The sequence below is a fragment of the Symsagittifera roscoffensis genome, chromosome 1 (assembly GCF_963678635.1).
Source record: "Symsagittifera roscoffensis chromosome 1, txSymRosc1.1, whole genome shotgun sequence".
In the NCBI taxonomy this organism is placed as follows: Eukaryota; Metazoa; Xenacoelomorpha; order Acoela; family Convolutidae; genus Symsagittifera; species Symsagittifera roscoffensis.
The window spans coordinates 99567274-99592104 of NC_087062.1; the positions used below are offsets into that span (position 1 = coordinate 99567274).

The 24831-nt window shown below is 33.6% G+C and overlaps 3 protein-coding genes across 5 annotated transcripts in view; 2 read left to right on the top strand and 1 right to left on the bottom strand.

Annotated features, from left to right (window-relative positions):
- The window catches only part of LOC134853330 (uncharacterized), an 87661-nt gene extending 85691 nt beyond the window's left edge, over positions 1–1970 (top strand). For both annotated transcript variants that reach the window (XM_063869315.1, XM_063869306.1), the window contains exon 13: positions 194–1970. In XM_063869315.1, the coding sequence (XP_063725385.1) occupies positions 194–216 (23 nt within the window). In that variant the 3' untranslated portion in view covers positions 217–1970. The remainder of the gene's footprint in view (positions 1–193) is intronic.
- The window catches only part of LOC134853382 (uncharacterized), a 540493-nt gene that overhangs the window by 159554 nt on the left and 356108 nt on the right, over positions 1–24831 (bottom strand). The window lies entirely within an intron of this gene.
- Positions 10912–24831, top strand: part of LOC134848412 (uncharacterized) — a 58149-nt gene continuing 44229 nt past the window's right edge. For both annotated transcript variants that reach the window (XM_063866211.1, XM_063866522.1), the window contains exon 1: positions 10912–11039. The gene's annotated coding sequence lies outside the window, so the exon portion shown is untranslated. The remainder of the gene's footprint in view (positions 11040–24831) is intronic.

A 24831-nucleotide genomic window follows, 5' to 3' on the forward strand; every position in this document is an offset into this window, starting at 1 on the left:
AATCGAATTGCGGCTTTGAAAGCATTCCAAATTAAATTAAGACAAACTAATCGGTCTTATTTCTGCAGTTTAGGTGATAAACTAGTTTGTCATGAGGACAGAATATTTTCACAAGTCGATCAAGGATGTTTGAAGACAGTTGGAACCTGTGGTGCTTTTCGTCTTGATGAGAACAGAGTTTGTTTTGTTTTAGGCCTCGAGGAGACGCTAGGGTAGCCATGTGAAGGTTCTCAAAAGTTACATCATCTCGACCTAACACATTGTAAAGAAGATTCAATTTGGCCGCGTTGCTGATTGGATTGCAGTCATTATCGGAAGAGAGCTACTTATGTGACAGAAAAAGTAAGATGTTGCTGATTGAAGTTGCTGATTGAAGCCGGCCAAGTGTGATGGGTGGTGTTCAGGTGAGGAGTCTGTGTAGAGGACTTCGTTTGTGGATTCTGGCGAGAGAATGTTCGCTCAATTTGGTCACGTGCAGGTTTGAGAGCATATAAAAAACTGAAAAACTCTAGATTAGAACAAATCATTTTATATTATCTCAACAAATCTCAACTTCAAACTTCATAAAAGTGATGCCTAAATATTTTCACCGTTTGCGATTCTATTGAAATACAGAGCTCTACAGCCTAAATTGCTTATGCCGATTTCATCTAGTCGTGTTTGTATGTTTTTACAACAATTTCAAGTAAGGACAGTGTTCGAAAGTCTATTCTGATGTACATATTGTTAAATTTGACCCTTGTGCAAATAATTTGATTGTGTTGCTCTGCAAAGTTTAAACTGAACCAAGTTAGATTGATGTTATACAATTAGTTAACAGTTCAAATTGTCCATAACTTGCATCATTATGTCAACAGTTAGCCTGGCTTTGAATATGGAATAAAAAATGGATTGTGGGAAAGCGGCCAGTCAGTTTCTAGTCTATGTTATAGTCTGTTTTTACAGTTCTTTCCTTGGCTTCTAGTTCATTCGAACTCTGTGTGCCAAATGTTTTCATGCGGGTATTTTTCTTCATCTGTATAGATAGATATACTCTGCACTTGAGTGTTCTTCGTGGACAGTTTCTCGAACGGAATGCAATTAATGTAATTTTCGTGTTTGAAGATAATTGACAGAAATTTATTGACTGCGACCCAACCTTTGCCTTCGTTTTTTCCTTAAGGGCAACTAACGTTTACTATTGACGTCCAATTTGAAGAAATAATTGTGATTTGAATGTGGACGAGTCTGTTAATTTAGCTATATGAAGAATTAGTCTTTTTTGCCCGCTGGCGGGTCATACTGTCAAATTTGAGCAAATCGCTATTCAATTTAATTCAATAATTAAAAGTTTATAATGATATATCCAAACTTTAGATGTTAAATTGTTCTTAATAAAGTTGTCATATGAAATCTTCGTTTAAAAGTGTTGTAGATTTTGCACTGCAGTTTAATCTTTTTCACGAAGTTTTGATAACATTTTTCTTGTTGCAGTAGACATTAAATGTAATAAATATTTGCTGAAATGTTATGAAGTGAGTGGATATTTCCAGCTTTTTCTATAATCCATCTTGAGAGCTATACGTTTGTGGGAAACTGAAAGTTGGCCAGAAGACTGAACACTTGTAAAAGCATAATAAAGAGTGATTCAAATGATGGCGCTGACCTGCTTAGCAGTAGTTGTAGGTTCAATTCAAGCCAACTTGGTTCACCTCTCAACGCAATTGCTACTTTCCAATACTCCATTACCTGTTGATTATCTCAATTTGAATCTATCGCTGTTTCGTTTCGTTTTTTTTCTGTTCTATTCAAATACTCTTTCTATGTACATTTGTTGTTATCCGTAGTATTACATTACTAAGCTACTGTGATAAGTGTGGTTGCTATTTGTTCAACCAACTATTGTAGAATAGCTATTGAAATATTAAAAATTATTATTGATATCAAGTGCGCTAATCACTTCCATCCTCGAAATAAAATGTTCAAATTGTCGTCTTTTTATAAAGTATCTCGTCCCTAAAAATGAAATAAAATAGCTGAGTGTTCAGCTAATTAGTAGATGCAACTATTTAGCAGAACTGGTCGGAAATGATATCTCGCAGGGATTGTGCAGGTCTGCAAAACTAGTAGTAGTCAAGCATGACTCAGCCTTGCAGATTGCTCTGACGTAATTACATTTTAAGCGTGTTGGAAAAAAGCATTGAATTTTTTGCATGTAAAACGATACTGCTTACATCAGGGCACAGCCCTGATTGTTCAGATTACCTTTAAAGGTATCTAAAAAGAATTGGTTGAGATTTGAATTTAATTTACAGTTGACATGACAATCTTCAAGTCACACCATCTTCAAGTGGTAAATACAAAATTCTGCAACCCGTATCTATCTACTTACAGATACATGTATTTGGATCAATTAGCGTGCTTCGATTCAATTTGAAGTGAGTTGATCCGGGTTTACGCGTTAGATGACTGCAAAGTAATATCTTGCATTGATTTTCCCAAATTGGCCTATAAAAAATTTTCGAATCATCAAAAACCTGGTGAAAAATGATCGCTGGTGAGGCATTATTTCTGTCATCAAGCTTCACAAGAATATATCTGTGGCTTTGTATTTTGCGCGAAGCTGCGCGTAGCTTTTGTGTAAACTGATGTAATTGGGTTGGTTGCATTCTCTTAAATTCAAAAAGTTTTAAGGATATCTAATTTTAAAAAACGATGAATGCAGTTCATAATCCTAGTAAAGTTGCGATGAATTTTTTTCAGGAAAAGACTTGAAAATTATTAAGCCGCAAATTTAGTTTTTCACGGTCTGTCTTTTGATTTCTGTTTAAGTTCAGCTCGTTTCTTTTGTTAAAAGGAAGGAGCACTCCACTATCGCACATCAAAATTTCGAAGGTTATGAAAAACGTGATATCCTTCGTTTCGAAAGTGGGCTTTAATTTTCGGATTTCCCAGTGGAATGGAAACTTTTATGTATTGCTTCAGTATTATCGGTTAATTTCCATCAAAAACGTATCTAACAAATTGTTCTAGAAATTCAAAGAATGTTAAGAGCATCTGTTTTTTTTCTTCAAAATTTTCAACAACTAGGTCATTTTTTTTCTGTTTTCTTGCATTCTTAACTTTTTCTGAAAAAATTGTCACCGACAATTTTTTATGCAAAACTTTTTTAAAATCTCGATCGAGAAATTACGGAGCAATTTGAACTGTCTTTGAACGTTTCAAAAGGGTAATATACTTCCCAAACAATTTCACCTGAATTAAAATAGATTTAGAGAAAAAAGTTTTCTAAGGTATAGGGTTTTCTTTTAGTTTTTGCGTAAAATGGTGCTTCGCACACGATTCTCTGAAATAATGAGTAGAAAAATTTAAAAGTTTTTTAGAGTAACAAAATATACTCAAAATCATTTTAGAGGATACGATTTTTCAAAATTAACGGATTTTTTTTTCTTCGCAAATGATGTGAAACTCCGCTTCGCCTCTGTGTAAATTGAGTCAAACTAGCGTTAAGGTTTTGAGCCCACAAATTATCTAGAATAATTTTTTGGCAAAATTAAATAGGTCTTATGGATTGTATTGATGTTGTTAACGTGCGTGGGGATGGTGTAATGTTTTGATTGAAAACTTTGGTGCGGGTAGCTTATGGCTAATACTGGAGCCAGCGAGATATGGAAACTATTAAGTTATCCCCTTTTTTGCAAAAGTGGGAGACTCGTTACTTAAAACAAAACTTACATATGCTTAAGCATCAAGTTGTTCCTTTATAGGGGTGTTAATTCGTTATTAGGGACCCTAGGGGTGGATAAAAGATAGACTAGAGTTGTCTGCCATGCTATAGTGACCAATCTAGCTAAAATAAAAATCGAACTGCAATGGATGTTACACGATCAAGAATTCTGTTTACACTCTTGCTATAAGCTAGTATTATCAAATCGGACAAAAGTATGAACAAAAAGATAACAGAAAACATCTGCAGTACTTGTGAACAAAAAATTCTATTACGTGATTTAAGAAATTTTTTATGCGTTCGGACCTTTTGTTGAGCTACTTGTTAAACGACTTCCCTTTGTTCCGACCATTGAAAATGGGGAAGAATTTTGTATTTAGTTGTGCTTTAGTTTTTCTTTTTTTTTGTTTTCCACGCAAAATCAGTTATCACAAATAACCATCGGACTATGTTGAGTGATATATCATATTAAATCCTTGTTAATCATGATCCGATTGGCATCAAAAAACGTCAAGTTTTTCTCCCAGCATTACAAGGCCAAACTGTTCACTGGGTTGGCGCACAATTCTGTGTCTGGATGTTCCTGAATTCCAGAGACAAGTCTTAAAGCAATTGAAAACTTTGTCGGAACAATCAAGCAAGATGAGAGAATAAAAAAAAGAACAATAGAGCGCGACCTTGTTGCGGAATCCACTTACAAATCGCAAGTTACACAGTTTGGCCTCGTAATGAGTGTCGAGAAAAATTAGTTTGAGTTTTTTGGTTTTAGTCTATTTTCGAGCAAGGAAAGCGATCGAGTAACGTTCGTTTTATATAAAAAATGTGAATTGAGGCTTAAAATTACGTCATTTTACTGAAAGGAATTTTAATTTTTATTTTCTATTATTTTTTTAATTTTTGAAGACAATTGTAGTCGTTTATGCCTAATTCACTAAATTCTACCGCGTTTATATAGTTCTATTATCACACGACGCACAAGAAAAGACACTAACTGAAAGTTTCTGAAAATGTGGTCGGAATTTTTCTTTCTTAATAACGGGTGATTTTTAGTTTGTCATTATTTTAAATTATAATTTTGTAAAGATAATCAGCACTATTACACACATTTTTTGGAGAAAAATTTTGATTGAAAAAGGTTTGGAGAAAAAGAAAAAAACCAAGCCCAATTATTTTATCACTTTCTTCGAAAGTACCCAAACAATTCCCTTTTTCTCTAATTTTTTTTTTTGCCACTGCAAAATGTGACCGAAGGTTCTATGTCAATTGAAAATTGACAACCATTTAAGATGACTTCAAGCTTTCATATGGTATCAGGAAAACTCCGGGACAAATTCAAAAAAAACTAGATCATAACTAAATGAAAAAAAAACTGAGATAACTATCACGTGCAAATAAGTAATTGATGTAGTAACATTCATATTCTAAAAAGGGTTAAGTTCTAATTTATAAAAGAATAGATTAACCAATCTACTTTGTTCAATTTCTATATGGGGCTCAACTGAAACTGCCAGAATACCTTAGTTCTACCCCTTGACCAAGCTTCGTCATCTAAAATTCGTCTTCGGTGCAAATCAATGGACACTTATTTTGCATTTGCTTAGGTACTAAGCAAAAAACAGTACTATCAGTTAGGACTACCATAGCTTAACTTTGGTAAAGGGAAGTTTACCTTTAGTTTGGTTCGTGTTCTTTTCACCCTGTATAAGTATTGGAATGATCTACTATCAAGCTTTTGTAACTTTGCTCATTTGCTTTTTTTGTTTCTTTATACTCATTTGAAAAATGATTTACCGCACCATTTTTTTTCACTTTTTTTTCACAAAGTAGGTCTAAGTTACCACCAAATAAGACACCTACGAAAACTGCAGCAACAACGGCTATCAGCTACGACAACCAAACCATGCCCAAAAAACCACTATCTCCCAGAGAAGTGTTCTCATCGCCCAACTAGAGCGCCTCTTCAGGCGAGTGCGAAAAATAATTACTGGCATCAATTTGAATTACAACATATGTGACTCAGAGACACTTATGGAAGAAATGCTCAGCAAATTGGAAGTAGCCACTGTCTACTCTGTAGACCATCCAATTGAAGACGGCACGAGGAAGGATCTCATTAACTGCTCCACTGAAATACAAGATGAGCACGACAACAAAATGGATGACTTGAGACAGATGCTACGGAGGATACAACGGAGACAACTCCATAGCCGCAGAATACCGATGGCAATTTACTTCAGATCCCTCACACAGCTAGTTTTGCTAACCAGCAGCACTCCTTGAATCACTCGAGAGCAGACACAACAACCCCCATTGATAGCATCGCCGTTGAACTTCAAGCTATCGCAGCAACAATTCATCCAACACTGCAGTACCCGGCTGACATTTTCGGTCAATTACTCCCAACTAAAATTGTAATCTCATATCGAAGTGCTCTCCCAGTGACATCAGACTTGACATTGCAACCCCCATAGACACCAATGAACCGGATTTTAGAACCCCAGGATAACATTTCTTAAAAAATAAACAGCACAAGCATAAAAGTTGCAACCCTGCATCATCAATGACACTTGCCGACAACCCATGCCGTCTTTTGAACAACGACTCGGATTTCAACACATAAAACAAAGCAATTTTCAGTTCATTGAACATTAACATGACGCAACAAGTATCCTACAGCCAGATGACACAATGACCGAATATCAAGATTGAACCATTCGATGGAAACCCAATTAAATTGAACAAATGGTTTGTTTTGTTTCAAGCAGAAGTTTCAAGCAGAAAAGATGACACATCTCCGGACACTGTCCACAGGCAAAGCCATCAAAGCCATCTGTGGATTTCTTTACATTAGCCAACTGTACAACGCCGCACTACAGCTAATGCATACGTTTTCTCGAAAACCACAAATTTCAACAGCTAAAGATGACAGCGCTACAGCTAATGCATACGTTTTCTCGAAAACCACAGATTTCAACACTGCCATCTTACACTGACTCACCAAGGAAACAAACACAACGGAAATTTCGACGCAAGCGGACCCCAAATGATCTTTCGATTGTTTTCCAAAGAAAAGGAAATTGACATGGTGCCACAGAAAAGATCAGTCAAGCTAACCACGACAACCGACAGAGAAAATCTTGAGGCAAAAAAACAACTCTCAAGAGCTTAGTACGCTCGAGTTTATTTTAATAAACAAAACGACTTCAGACCAACAGCAACAGACACAAGTCACTTGATCATCAATGAATTCAGCGAAACAGCGAAGACAATTTCAAACCGAGATATGCAGAAGGAAAAACTCTGGCTTTGATTTAAAACGCGATTTATAGTGAAATCTTTCGTAAGATTTCCATCACGGACGATGCTGTAAATCAACCCACCAGAAGATTCAAAAACCCGAGCCAAACCTTGGACAATTTAGCGGCAACCCAAAACAGTGAAATCACTTTTCAACAAAATAAAATGACCAAAAATTGGCCAACGAAAGCTACTCACATCAATGAAAAATTTCAAAACCAACAAAAAACAACAAACTTCAGCGCCAACATCTGATCTCAGTCAAAGTAACGGTTATTAGCCCAACAGAAAAACAGAACAACTGTAATTCTACAGAAGATAAAATCAGCGGCAAAATTGTTTCAAGAGTTTCGACAACAATCAACACGGAGTGAAAAGCCATCGTGAGGCCATTCTTTTTACTAAATTCGAATTTAAAAGGAAATTAAGATTATGGAATCAAACAAAACAACCCATTTGGACACGCCGCAGAAAACGAAAAACTACAGGAGACAACGACCCTAACAACCAATCACGCAGCGCGCAACTTGCTAAAACCAAGCAAAATCTACCAGTTACACCGAAGAAAAAAAGAAATCTACGCACCACATCCAATTATCCTTCTAACTACTAGCAGTTAAGTTTAGTCGCAAGAAAAAAATTGGACAGCAGCACTCAGGATGGGACAGGAAACAAGCAGACATAAGTTTTTAAAAAGACTCAAACAAAAGGTGGAGAATCATAAATCTTTATATGCCGAATTTCAGCAACAACAACTATCAGCAGCATAAACACATTAACCAACAACAACCATCAACATAATCAGAGGAAATTCAGTATCAACCAACAACCAGCATCAACAAGAAGAAACCCGCAACGATATCAGTACAACCGACAGTCATTATTTTAGCTTACAATCTCTCGGGCAGCCACAATTTACATTAACAGAAGTAACTCCAAAAACCATCATCGTTTAAGTTTTTCGTTTAGAAACCACCCCAACTCCCTTTTTTATTTCACTTGCAGGTGCAAAATGAGGCAGAGTTTCATATGCAAATTTGACAAATTAAAGTCATCTCAGACTACTTCAACCTTTCATATGGAATCCTGAACAAGCCGGGAAAAAACTCAAAAAACTAGATCACAACAAGCTGAAAAAAGTAAAAATGATATAGAAACATTCAAAATCTAGAAAGTATATGAGTATAAGTTAGAGTGACCAATCTACATACTTCGTTTTCTATAAACGTTCCGAAGACAATTATTTAGAAACAACATTTAGTTTGCTAAAAGAGGTGAAACGCGCTTCCCAATTACGGAACTTTAGATTGTCCCTCGAAATGGCGCCTAGATTGCGCATCTTGCTTAAGTTGTTGCCAAAAGTTCAACGGAAAGTAGCTACAGACCGAAACTGCGTTAATGCTTGAGCAATTTAAAATTTTTCTATCCTACTCACAGGTCGCGATGGCGCCAAAGTGAAAAAAACCTAAAAAAAACTTTCCGTTTAAAAATTGACTGTTAATTTTTAGAAATTTGAGCCGAATAAAAAAAACTTTTTCTGTGAGTTATATCAATGTCTGTTAATTTAAGCGATATTCTGTCAATCAGACACTTACAAAAGTAGACAGTCACCTTTTTTAAAGTTAATTCGAGTTCCTCTTGATCTATTTAAATGTCTGTTGGCTAGTTTTATAGTTTTAGGTGCTGCTCTTGATACACATACTGCAACTGTACAATTTAATTCAAAACGTGAAACAGGCTGCCAAAGCCCCGAATGTTCCGACTGCTTTTTAATGTCCATAAAGCAGTGTTCGCTTTTAAAAAAAATTATAAAGATTTTTAAAAAGTTTTCTCCTCCACCCGCTATTTAAAGGGACCAAATGATACATTTAGAATGGAGAAAAGTATTCAATCGAATAAATAACATGCCTCAATTCAAATTTTAACGTATTTTAACGTGGATTAAATCTCCGCGTACGCGTTATTAGCTCAAAAAATATCGCACTAATTGTCCCAATTGGCCCTAATTGACAATTTTAGACCTCAAAAACTTAGCGATAAATGATCACAGGTGAGTTTTTTTTAAAATACTTACACTTGCGATTAGCAAGCGTTATCAACCGGAACATTACTCAAATATGATCTCAGGGCAATAATGTTTTTCAAATGATAAAAAATTTGAATGAAAAGTCGAAATTGTCTGGAGCAAAAAAGAACTTTTTGAGCAACGTGGCATCTGCTTAATTAAATAGCTATAACAAAATTGAAAAAAAAATTGTAATTTGTGAATTGGTTTTTGATTTTTTTAGACTCAATTTACCTTCATTTTATCGAAAAAAGATGCCAATCAAAAATATCTATTGAAATTCAATGAGCTTGAAGACCTTAATTTTTTCTTTGAAACTCGAAAGTTCATTTTTTTTCAAAATCGAATGTGTCATTTTTTTGGTCTGCTTGCGTTCATTGTTGCGAAGGGATTTTTTGGCTTCTTGTTCTAATTTTGTTGCTGTGTATCACTGAGTTATGTTAGCGAAATCTAGAGCACAAACTTGATGTTTAAGATTGAGTTTCAACAGGGGATGATAGTTTTTCGAATTACTTGCGAAGGGTACATTTTCTAAATTTGAGTTTCTTTTATTGTAAAAAAGATCTTTAAAAATTTTGCGAGCTTTAGATAGCTATAGTATAATAATTTGTCCTATGAAATCCAAAAACTTAAAAAAGAGTAAAAATGTAGTTTGTTTTTTCATTTCATCAACATTTAACTGTTGATTGGCTGTTTGATTTTTCCCCATTCCGTTCATGACAATTAATTTGACTAAAATGTTCAGTGGCTCAGCTCATACTTTTTGCCCCGTTTATTCCCATATAATTTTTTACAAGCAGATCTCTTACTGATATGAGCTCTGATATCTTGAAATCGAAAAAGACATTAATTTCTTGCAAAACTTTTGTTTTTTGCACCACAGGCACAGCGCACAGTTCCGGGTCTGCGCTATATTTTCCATGTCATATTTTGAGCATCAGAGCCTGACTTTTGCACGAACTTTCGGTCCTGTGCATTCATTTAGTGAAAGAAAGAATTCCACCTTCACTGAGTTATGATTGCAGAAACCAAATACCAAGCTCCCGCAAAGCTTCCTGAATTTTCAGAAGTCAAAAGTGAAAAACATTAGCAAGTCATGAGCGGTTGCGCTTTTTTCCCAAAAGCAGACTAGCCGTAGAGTTTTACATAACTTTTAGGGCTGCAAGTTTTCGAAAATTTCCTCGCAAGCACTTTTTCTAGCCCTGAAATGGCCTGCAATGTCCTTTTTGTAAAAATCTTTTTCACAAAAAAATCCTTTGCATAACAATCAAAGGCTGTTCTGTTTTCTCGAGCGGTGGCATGTCCGAAAAAAAATTATGTCGACCTTTTTTATATATGGATCAATCTTGCTTTCTGAGCTGTGATGAAACGCTTTAAAGGTGCTATTTAGGGGAATACGTTCTACGACTCAGACAAAATGTGAAAAAATGAGACAAAGCTGCCATTTTGGGACAAGTTTGAACTTTTGGACAAAAAATGGAAATCTATGTCGTGTTTTACCTTCATCGTATAGTAAATTTTGGCGCCGTCTGCAAAAAAAATTTCAGATTGATCGGCTAAAAATGCATGTCGCAAAAATGCACAAATCGAGTCCCTCTAGACGACGAGGGTTCAAAAATAGTCTTTTGGAAGGCGAATGGTTCAATTTTCCGAGGATGCGTCCGCCGCAGTCATTCGGTTTAACTTGAGAGATGATGATTCTTTCTCTCATAGTTACCTAGTTAAACGTTTTGTTGAGTCATTCTGAATTAAAGCTACGAAGTTTCTTGATTTGGCTGTGTTGAAACCATGGTTTATACAGCAAACTATATACGCCAACTCACCTTTGGCGAACATGCGTACAAATATCGATAGTTCAATAAGAATGCATAATGTTAGCCATGCTGTATATAAACTAATATTGACTCTGAACTGTTATTAATTTTGCATTACTGAACCGATGAATTGATTTGGTTTAATGGTTACCACCTTACTGTTGGAACCTGATCTAAACTACATTTTATGATTGGATAAATTAGATATTTTACCAATGTAAAGTATTTAATATTAACCAATCATGATCCATCTAACTAACAACCCACTTATTTGTAAGTGCTGAAATTACTTGTAATTTCAGCACCAGAGAGATTTGAATTTAACTTAGAAATTAGTTGGACTCTCCCGAGCACTTCAGCAACCGCAATAAACCAGTATACCCTAGATCTATTGAGCCTAGCAGAGACTAGTTAAACAACCTGAGACTAGATAGTATAAGAGTAAGATTAGGATCGGTATTAGACTAAGAAGTTGCACGAATCTATCCGGCCGAAAATAAGATAGCGTGACGAGCAGACGGTGTACCCTATCCGAAATTACTCTATGAGTTAACCACATCGGTCCTAACTCATCTGGTGCGACCATAAGTCTCGAACAAGACCTTAATAGCTTAGAATTAACCAAAATAGATTAGAAATTAGACAAAAACATTTACAAAATGTTATACGACAATAATTTAATCGAAATGTCTCTACGACTCAATAGATCAGAGCCAATATTCCGAACCATAACAGAACTACCCGGAATTGGAAGAAGACCTCGAACCAGAGACGACATACGACAAAGAAGAAACTTGCCATATAGCTATATGATAGTTAGGCAAAAACCAGAACAAACTTTTATATTTAGAATACTACTGGCAATGAATTTAGATTTTCATTTGCAAACATAAAACCTTGAAGTTAATCTTCAAAATCATTTCAGGCGCTAAACAAAATTATTAATATACAATAACGATTGATAAAAAGATCTCAGATCGTTTTCCAAAATTCTGCAGTAATATACAAAACATGTTTGAAAAATATTTATTGAAAAATAAAAAATAAAAATTAGTAGCATGACAATAAATGGTTAGTAATCATAAATCATCCTGTTGTTCCAGCTCCATCATCTAAAACATAACAGCAATCATAAACCCACTAATATCATCAAAACACTAAATCTTTCCTTTACACACATTTAAAATTTTATTAAAACTTAAATTCACTTAATTTTAAAACCAGATCATCAAGGCTTATCCTTGGATCTTAAATCATTTTCTACTTAATTAAATCTCAAATTTGATCATCAAGGCTTATCCTTGGATCAAACAGAACAACTTTGTTCTCCCCCACCCACTTAATTAGTGTCTAACGACCTCAAACGTCGATTCACTACCCAACCCTTTCTAAAGACCTAAGACTAATAGAAATTTTTAAACAAAACTAATCATTCAAATTAGGATAAACAGTGAAGAACTTCGGTTATTCATCCTTCACTTGACCCCCCCTCTTACCAGACCCAGGATAAATCTTAGACTTAGTAAGTTTAAAATAGTATCTAACGAACTACTCGCGTTCTAATTATACCTGAACCTTGTGGATCGATTTACTATTCTCCAACCCTTGAACACAATCACTACCCCTAAGTAAGATTAAGTAAGTTAACACCTTAACTTATACTAGCCACGAGAAAGTAAAAAATCATTCTTCGGAATCGATATACTTTTCTCTCCAACCCTGAACAAACAGACCCAGGTTAAGCTAACCAAAAAATCGTAAGAACTAACAGTTTAAGAAAATAGAAACCATTTAACAACCCTTTGCATCCGTCATTCTAAACCTTATGTCATTTAAAAACCTAGGAAATAAACAAACAATCGTTTTACACAATTGTGAAATAGATAACAAAAAATACGACCTTGTAATCACACCTCATACACAAACAGTTGGATACATTCGAACAAAACGACAAACACTAAAAAGAAAAATAATAACGAAACAAAGACAAATAACACGAAAAAGATTTTCAAAAAACCGAAACGCATTTTCAGAATCAGAAACCAACAGTTTAGACGAACTTTACAAACTAAAAGAATCAATAGATAAAAATTGCCCACTTCACGATCAATTATATTTTTCTGACTCAGAAACAACTTCAAATTCATCAAAAAGAGGAAAAAGAAGAATAAAAAAGCAGTATAAACACAAACCAGTACATTTATATAATTGGAATCAACCAATTCGACACATTAATAATTACATATTAACAGTCATCGAACGAAAAAATGAGCTCAACGCACACCCCAGGTGAAGAAAGTCCAGATGATGATGAAATCTTTCCTTTTATAGTAGATGCAACCACTGATAGAGGACAGCATATATTTTGCAAAAATTTACTATTAAATTTATTTGAACCCGGAATTAGTCCATGTAAAACAGAGTTCCCAGATGTAAAAATCAAAAGACAAATCATAGACCACTACTTAAAAGATATATGCAACATAACACAACAGTATGGAATCTACTCCATAGAATTCACCTCACCAAACCATAATAATAGAAAATATACAATTCAAACAGACGATCTTGATTTAGAATTTTCAAAAGTTTTTTCAGAATATATAAAAAGCATCCAATATCATAACTCACAAAGAGCAAACTCCATATTCACCAATGAAGTTTTCGCAATAATATATAGTTATATTTCGATATTAGAAAACGAAATCCCAATAACAAATGTCTCACCGACAGAAACATCTAAACATTTGAAAGTACGACATGAAATCACACTACTCTCTAGTTATTTAAACATCATTAAAGAAAATTTCACGAAAGATGACGTTTCACAACATACAAAACACGATCTACAAAAAATTTTGGCATGGTTCATAATAGATTATTTCACACACAATATTGATTTAATTGCACAAGCAAGAAAAAATTTTAGACCCCAAAACTCGAACGATGATACCGCTATCACAGAACAATCAGATTATGTTTGGGACCCCGAATGGTCTCATCCCGCATTTATAAGCTTCCCACAATCAATCTCAAGTCAAGCAATAAGTACGATATCTTACATAAGAGATTATGTAAAAGTAATACCATTAACCATTGATGCGACACCATTAAACTATAATACATTTTTGCCCGATACACAAAATAATAGTTTAAACTCTACAGTTATACACAATGAAAACCTCAATGGAACTAGAAATCTTACTCAACAAGATATCCAGACACCATCACACTTCATAAATGAAGAAATTGTACACACAACAACTACACAACAAAGTATTTCACCAATACGACCAAATTTAACAACACCAAGAAATACAAATCCTTCACAAACACAGGTAACCTTACAATCAACCGTTAAACCTTCGGTTGCCCCTAAATATTCACATATGGATTACCAAACATACAGACCCATGACAATACCATCAAAAACACGCAAAACATTCACTAGAAACAACTTTGCAGACCATAATTATAATTATACACATCCATCAAAAACATATAACCAACCACAAAGAAATTTTAACCAATATACAAGATCTCGAAATTGGGATAACCCAATGACCCAACCTAATTCAATAAATTTCCAAACAAATCCTCCACAGGATCACAGTGAAAATTACCCATTTTTTCAACAAAATAAAAATAAAAAACAGACATCTTATCAAATGGATTATTTATCCTCAGATGATGATTTCTTACAACCAGATATATTTGCACCAAATACTCAAGAATATCGTAGACAAGGAATACAGAGAACACGTACAAATCATAGAAATTTTTCTCCACAACCAATAGATGCACAACATCAACAACCAATTCAACAACAAAATCTAATTAATACACAATCTTTTCAACCAATTCAACAACAAAATCCAATGACTGCACACTCGTATCAAGCATCACAAATGCAAAATGAAATACCACTCCCATATTATCTCCAACAACATGAAGTAACAAGAAACCAACTTTCGAATTTTTCTCAAATGCCAAATGCAGCAGAATCATTACAAATGACAATGAATCCATACCTTATGGGTGGATCATCAATAACATCAAACAAACCTTTAATGGTTTTCACAGGAACAGACCCTGAATACTCTGTAGAAGATTATTTAAATGCAGTAACAGCAAACCTGATTTTAAATATTGGACCTGAACCAATTAATAGCCACTACATCAAAACTGGATACATCGACGCACAGCGTTAATACAAACAACCTTAGATGGCGCAGCCCAAAAATGGTTTTCAGTACTACCTCTAGAAATAAAATCAAACTGGAAAAGGTTTACACAGGAATTTTCAAAAATGTTTGACTCCGAAAGAAACAAACAACAACAAAGAGTTTTATGTAATGAAATTCGCAGATTACCAAACGAAACCATCAAGCAAACAGCAGTACGAATCGAAACACTAGTTCGAAAAGCATATTCACTAAATACACACGACTATAAAAACACAAAGATGACAGAAATCTTAATGATGACCTTAACACCACAATTAAGGAAAATAGCAATAAAAAAGAGAGCATCCCACCCTTCTTCAATTCGAGAACCCGATTTAGATTTTCGAAAACTAGTAGACAAATTAGAACAAGCAGAAATCACGATGAAACTAGAAGAAACGGAAAATCTGAAATTACAATACGTTAACAGAATTGAAACGACTCCCACTAATATTAATAATATACAGGAATCAGAGACAGACCTCGTTGAAAAAATCACTGAAATACTCAATATTTACGAAAAGAACCCAAACTTTAAAGGCAAACCATCTTTCAAAAAATGGTGTAATTATTGCCGACGATACGGACATAGTATTTCCGAATGTAGACAAAAACAGCAAGACAATCAAAATAAACCTCAAAAATATAAAGAACCAAATAAATCATTCTATCAATACATGAAAAAAGATCAAAATCTACCGAACAAAACAGTTTACAGCAACAACAGTTCAGGAAAACCACTCCCGAACAATACAAATTATACAAGAAATCAATCACCATATAACTCAAGTTATAGAGGAAGATCACCAGAACGAAGAAACACGCATAATTCATCACAAAATCACTACAATAGACCATATAGTCGAAATAACTACTCCAGATCACATTCAAATACACAACGATTTGTTTCTAGATCTAATTCCCAATCAAGAAATAACTACTATCCAAACAACCAATCACGAAATTCATCATACAATAGGAATAGAAACTACTCCTATAATCGAAATAGAAGTTATTCAAACAACCGAAACCAGAATTACCCGAACAATCAATCAAGGAATAACTCATATAATAGATCGAACTATAACAGACCAAACAATAATTACCAAAACAGATCGCGAAATAATTCACAAAATCGACACTCAAGTTATAATAATCGTTATAGAAATTATTCCCAATCACCACACCGGAATAATAATAACTATAATAATTCTAATAATCGCCACAGAAGTAGTACACCTAAACATCAAAGACATATTAATCAAGTACAATCTAATCCAGAAACAACATCAGACCCTCCAGGTATTGATGACACAGTAACTGATACGTTACAACTCAATCAAATAAACTGTACATCATCAGATTCAGAAAGTGATACAGAAAACACTCTTTCTATCAATATGATAAAAGTCGAAAATGACTATGAATCTGTCATATATGAACAACCCTTTTCATCACACATATATGAAAATCAATCAGAATTTCTTCAAAATTATTACACTACACCCATAAATTCCACACCAACGATGCAAGAAACAAATGAGATTAACACTACAAATCAAACCAATAAAAATACCAAAACAAAATGCTTGAATACAAACCACATTTATCAAAATATACAAAAAGAACAACCCAAAGAAAAAATTTGGACAATACCATTTCTCTTAGAAAGCCCAAGAAATAAAGAATTTCAACCACCAGACCTTGAAATAGATTTTTTAATTGATTCAGGAGCAGAATCAAACATAATAAACATCCCCACATGGAATGAAATAAAAACTTTACACCCAAAGCTAACACCTCTTGAAACCTCCAGTAAGTTAGCAACAGCACAAGGATCAACATTGATAAACTACGGAAAAATCCAATTATTTCTCCTCCCCACCAGAACAATGGAACAAAGCAAAATTTTAAATAAGCCATTTAAACAAATATTCCATATCACTGACATTAAATATAATATCATTGGAATACCATTTATTTCGAAGTATATACCAACAATTAACATACTAAATAGTAAAATATTAATCAAAGATAAATATACAAAAACAAAAGAAACATCCTTAACATTTTTTCAAAGATTAAATAAACAACCACCATTCTTTTCAAAATTCTACCCGATATTTAACCAACAAAGAAAACACCTAAAACCACTATCAGGAAATATCTATAATTTTTCAATCAAACAAGTTCACCAATATGATAAAGAACAAAACAAACAAAAATTTTATATGTCAGAATTTGAATTCAAACCTATTCACAAATTTTTCAAAATCACAATCTCATCCATAAAATATTTGAAAAATTCGAATTCAGATATCATTTCTTACATGTCTATAACAACACACCTTACCAAGTAACATTACCTTTAGGACTTTTAGGATATTGTGAAACCAACGCTACAATATCACCAATACACGAAAAAGCCTATCGCGTAAATAATATACTCCAATTACTAGATATTTGCCAATCTACAATTCTTAATGAAGAATTATCTATAAATAATATAATAAGTAACGAAAACAGAAATACGGATTATTTCACAAAAACTCCATATTTCAAACCTACATTCAACATAAGTAACTACACAGAGGACCAACAAAAATTTTTAACAATGTTTAATTTCCAACATTCACAAATAACACAAGACGAATTCGAAAAATTAGCCAAACAGCTAATTAAATATTCATCAGTCTATGCAACATCAAAATTCGATGTTGGAAAAATCAGTTCATCACTACATCTCCCGTTCAAACCAGACGCAGTTTTCAAAAAACAGAGAGCAAGTAAAGTACCAATTCACTTACATGATAAAGTGAACAGATTACTCGACATTTTAGAACAATACAACATTATATCACCAGTAAACAAAGAAGAACAACCAAAAGGCAACACATTTATCAACCCCGTTATCATTCTAGCTAAAGGAGAATCATTAAAAATCGTTCTCGATGCTAGATACCTCAATTCACTTATAGATGAATCAAAATGTAATTGGCCCATTGAACCAATACAAGTTATTTTAACAAAAATAAACGGCAAATACTTTACAACCGCCGATATGAATAGTGCATACAATCAAATGCCACTAGATGAACAATCACGACGTTTAACACAATTTGTTATCGGAAACCAACAATATGAATTCAACCGCTTATTCTATGGAATATCCATAGGACCAGCAGCATTTTCAGCTTTTATGAGCAAAATTTTTAGACCACTAATACTCAAGAAAAACGCAATCACCAATTTAGACGATGTTTTTATGCAATCACAAACAAAAGACGAGATGTTCAATGTTTTAGAAAAATATCACCAAATACTTCAGAACGAAAATCTGAAGGCCGCCCCCGATAAATCACACTTCTTTTTGACAAGAGTTAAATTCTTAGGACATAATATAGAAAGAAAAACAATCACTCCATTGAAATCACGCATTGACGCTATTCAAAAACTTCAACCACCAACAAATAAAAAGAAAATCCAAGAATTTCTTGGAATGTTAAACTTTTTAAGTAAATATGTTTATAAAATGCAATTATATCTACGACCATTTTATAACATCCTTAGACAACAAAATAATTTTGAATGGAACACAGAACATCAAACACGATTTGAAGAAATAAAGAAACTTTTAACTGAACAAATTTCAAACACAATTCCAGATTCAAATCAACCATTTTATGCAATGTGCGATGCTTCGAACTTTGGCATCGGTGCAGCACTATTACAATCACATAATGGTACAAATAAAATGAACCTCATATCAGCAAATTCTCGATTATTCACTCAAGCAGAGCTACGACTCTCAACTCTAATGAGAGAATGTACAGCCATAATATATACACTGACAGAATATGAATTTCTGATACTTGGATCAAAACATCCAACAGTTCTATTCACAGACCATAAACCAATCATCTTTCTCTTTACACAAAAATCTAACCCAAACCACCGAGTTTACAGATTTCAACTAATTCTAATGAAATTTCCAAACTTACATATAGTTTGGACTGCAGGAAAAAATCTTGCATTACCAGACACCTTAAGTCGAAATACACCACCTGAATTACTTACACGAAAAACAACAGTTGAAATACCCAAAAACATAAAATTCTACCTTGCAGAAAACGAAACATCACCCCGATTGGAATGCAAATATGCAGTAAAAACTGATATTGAACAATCACAAATGAATAGTTTACAACATTTCCCACTTTATTTAGATTGTCAAAATAATCATTATGAAATTGATCTACTTGGAACATCAACTTTCAAACCAATCCCATATTCTCAATGGATAAAAAATAACACCCAACAAAAACGAACAAAACAACACCCACCTAAGAAAGACCATTTTCCACTAATTGAAAAAGAAGATTTAACTGATAAAATAAATTTATCAGGACCACAAACAAATGATTCAAAATACACAATAAATCAAGTTTTTGACCTTCACGACCCACTTGATACAATACCCTTATCTAAATTCGAAATTGAAAACATTTTTCTCCCTCCAACAGAAACGATTACAATTTCAACACTGAAACAATATCAAAATCTTGACCCGATAATTAGACAACTAAAATCATGGCACAAATATAAAACTAAACCTGTCAAGGCAGATTCAACCATTCTAGGAAACAAAACACTCCTCCGATACTTTCGCAAATTTAACAACACAACAATTAACGAAAATACAGACCTTTTAGAGTATAACCTGAATGAATCTACAGTTCCATGTCTCCCTTTAAGTATGATTCTTATAGCTTTTAATATTTCACATACGCAAAATATTAAAGGACATTCTGGATCAGAAAAAACATATTCAAATTTTATACAAAATTTTTACTTCCCAAATGCACCAATTTGGATAAAAGTACTATGCAATGATTGTATAGTATGTCAACTAAATAAACCTTACCCAAATCAAAAACAAATAGCACAAAAACAAGATTTTAAAGGACAAAGCTTGTACTTTAACCATCGTATCTCATTTGATACCAAAGGACCAATTTCACCCTCATCAGAAGGAAACTCCTACATTATGGTAATTGTTGACGCATTTACACATTATGTAGCACTTAACCCAGTACCACATTGTAACGCTTATTACGCTTACACAACACTCTATGAACACTGGATAGCAAAATTCGGACTACCAGAAATTTTAGTTACAGACAACGGTACAGAATTCATAAATAATGAAATTATCACACTATGTCATTTATATAACATTAAACACAAACCACGTACATCTCATGCACCTTGGACAAACGGCTTAGTCGAAGGTATGAACCGTTCATTACAAGAATATCTTAGATGTATCATCAACGGAAATGATACAAAATATACCGAATGGTCAGCAGATGTAAAATTATTTCCCTTAGCGTATAATTCACAAATTACGACAACTTTAGGAATGTCACCATACGAAATGGTTTTTAACCAAAAGCCACGCAAACCAATAATGTTTACAGCAAATTCTCATAAAAACGCACAAGGTTATTGTCAACCAAATAAAGACTCAATTTGTTATAACCTACCTTTACATACACACGATGAAGATCATTTTCATCACCCACAAATTCTTAAACTAGCCTCCGGTACACACACCGAATGGATTCTAAATAGAGATAAAAAACACAATGAAATTTATCAAAAAATAACAAAAAAGTTATTACAAAGACAAAACATTAATGAACAAATCAATTCACGTTTTACACCAGCCTCCGATTTAAAAATTGGAACATTTGTTTTAATACCTAATTTTAATACTCAAAAAGGAATTTCTAAAAAATTACAACCCCTTCGAAAAGGACCATACCAAATAATTGCAAAACCCACTGATGTCACATATAAAATTACCGACTCAAACAAAAAAGAAATCGTTCAACATCGAAACAACCTATTACCTTATTACCCAAAAGAATACGCACTCCGCGAATTAACTCAATTATATTCTTTCACAGGATTAAAAATCATTCAAAATGAACCACATCTGAAAAACACAGAACAAAATGATAACCCCACCGAAAATCAAAACACAAAACCAACCACCACCAAAAACAATACACAAAACCATAAAGAATCTCCAAAACAAAGAAAAAATAGAAAAATGACCGAACAAATAATACCCCAAGAAAAAATCGACAAATCAGAAAATAGAAAAACAACAAGACTCCGAAATCAACCACGTAAAAACTATAAAATATTCATCCCCCAATCTAAAATTTTAAAGAAAGTGGAATTTCAAAAGTAATTTTAACATTATACTTCACTATCTTGAAACCTTCGAAACATTTTTCATTTACATTTTTCAAAATAACATGCTGACAAGTACGTAATAATTCTAGTTCAAAATAGACCAATAGGATTCATCCAATCCGTCACTTTCTCTAACTCAAACTAAGACCAATTAGACGAATCATATAGAACTCCAGGCACATCTATAACTATAACTTTACGACCTCCAGGTCAAAAATAAGCAAACCACTCCAACTTGACAACTAAAATAAATATCACCATAATACCGTACCCCTCCCTTATCTAATAACCCAAAGATCAACAATATTTCCCCAACTCAGACCACGAATACCCCCAAAGCAAATTTGTTAACTTAGCCTAAAGTAACAAAATGAACATTTTAATTAGCCTAAAGTATAAAAATCTCACCATACCCCGGATCATTTGACAAACAAAAATAAAGAAAAAGACGACCTCCCGATCACCATGAAAATTGCCCCCAACAATTTTTTACAAAACTCAACCCACTTGTCAAAAAACTAATAAATAATCCGACCACACTTGAAAATCGCCTCAAACAGCAAAAAATATTCGACCAGGAGATCATTTCTTAAATGCTCTTCTCTCAATCAGTTACTCAAATACTCATAAATCTTAAACATTTTTTTACAATACTTGAAACCTTTATAATATTTCTTTTTGATATACTTGAATCTTTTCTAATAATCCTAATCATTTTTTGTAACATTTTTTTAATTTTCTACACTATACTCGAACTATTCCTCCAACTTTCCAAAACCCTTGATTATATCCACAGGTACGATTTATACAACTTGTCTAAATGATACGAACAATTTTCAGTAGAACTGATATTTTTTTATTGTTTGTAATTTTCATAACATTTTTATCATCCCTCATTTTGACAATATGCAAATGTATAAAGAAAGCAATCATCACATTTGCCCTAGCAACAATTTTTCTAATTATTTTTTTGGAAGAATATTATAATAAACATAAACCTTCCCACTAAAGTAACAATTCAAAAATCCATCAAAAATTGCTACCCAACAGTCACAGAATCAGTCTTCACCGACATCATCCCAAGATAACCCAACACCACCTTCAACTACTCAAAATCCTCAAACATCTACACGAATTTCTTTTCAAGACAATCCATACACTTTTGAAGAACGACATGCTCGTTTATCAGAACCACTAGAACCAGTTCAACGACAAGCACCTCTAAGCGAACCAACATATAACCTATACCCAACACTACCACAAGAACTAAGTAGAATAAGAAATCCTAGTCAAAACCAAAATACAGTCGAAATAAATAGACAAATTATACATCCTCGACGAAACAGAAATTTTCAAACTCCACGAGTTCATTTTGATATACCTCAATCCCCATCACAAAACACTCCAGAAAACCCCATTGGTATATTACCAGAAACCCCTACGCTTCTTTCACAACGTAGCACCTCAAGCCTACCATCAGATTACTTAGGTTCAACACCAACATCTGAACAAATACGTGAAAATCCCTTTAACCCCCCAAACCAGGCATCACGACTACCATATTGGACAACACATTCATTTACACAAGGTGAATTAAATTTAGTCAATAATCCAATAGATATTTCTACGGATACAACAACATCCTCATCACTACCAGAAACATTATCACTACCATCAACACCATCAATAAGCCAAATTTCACCACCACCTTTTAACTTAAATTTTCCAAATAATCTCGACGCCAGATATCGAGAACAATCATCAATAAATATTCCTTTAAGACTAGATTGGAATACATTTACAGCACCTCCACCATTATTTGGACAACATCAAGAAAGTAACCGCCTTCATAACTGGGCACTTAATAGATTACAATATCGCCAAGATATTCACAACGATATCCGTGATCACAATATTCAAATACTCTAACAAAACAGTTTACAATTAAAGTTTGAAATCACAGTTAAGTTAAATAATATTACCCAACATCCCTACCCATTAAATCCACCTAACATAACAGCTCAATCACTACCACCACCGTTTATAACTACTGAAGTAATATACAAATACGACAGATATACCAAAAACACAATTGGCTACATTACATTTTATAATCCATACTCAGGATTATCATACACATGTATATTCTAAAATTATTAATTTTTCTCCAACTCCTTTTTCTAGTAATCTCAAATCAAAACATAAACCCTTCCCCTCGTACAGGACCACAAGATTTATTAGTAACACATTACGATTGTGAAGAAAATGAACAAAAAACACTACATAAATATGCAATAAATCAAGTATCACAATGTGAAACAGAACCACAAGCTATAGAAACCACAGATGTAATAGCAACACTCTATTCAAAAGCCCGAGCAACAACAGTTACAGGTTATAAATTCACAGCAACATTTTCCGAAAAGAAAGTACATTGTTCACAAGTCTCGAACGGAAACAAAAACCGACTTGACCATGAATCATTCTATCAGAGTAATATAGAACGTCTTTTACATCTCAATCCCGACGATTGTAAAAATGAATTACTTAGACTAAACATCACACAAAATAAAAACTCCGCAAGAAAGTTAGTTAATTTTCAAGTTTTTTCAGACTCTGTACATCAATCACAACTTGAAAGACACCAAGGACATATAAAACTAGACGAAAAATACCCGTATAACGGCGCACACGGACGATTAACCTATGACCTACACGATAAACATTGGATACCACACATTGCTATAAATGACCCATCAAACTGCAAAGCAGACACAAAAAATAAAGGATACCAAGAAATAATGTTTTTTGATTGGAAAATACAACTCGAAAAAATACAACTAACACGAGATTTATCAGATAATACAATGATCTATCAAGGAATCCGATTACCTTGTAAAAATGATCAAGGTTATTGCGACCCTACAACGAGAACACAAGCAACAATTGTTTGGTTCCCCGAAGATACATGTACAACATTTCAAGTAGCAAAAATACACGCTCGTATGATAAAATTTCACGAAAAATATTTTATACAATCAATTCCATATGAACAAGTCCATCCATCACGAAAACTAAGTTCTAATTTTAGAAACATAGACAATATAGAAAATAAATTGACACGTTTTCAAATATATCAAGAAACAGAACTTGCATGTAAATACAGGAATCCACTTCACAGAACACAATACTCTGAAATATTAGTTGAATACCAAAAAGGATTCGACATGACCACTGGAAAAGTAAAAATCGACCCATATGCCACAGGTCATCCTCCAAACGAAGGAACATCCTATATACCAGTTAATTTTGAAAAAAGCAACGGACAACCTGGTGGACATCTAAAACCCCATGACACCAGAAGCACACGCTTACAAGAATTATCACTAATGAATACTACATATTTCGGTAATATCCACTATGATATTCATTTAGATATGAAACTAGATTATACAA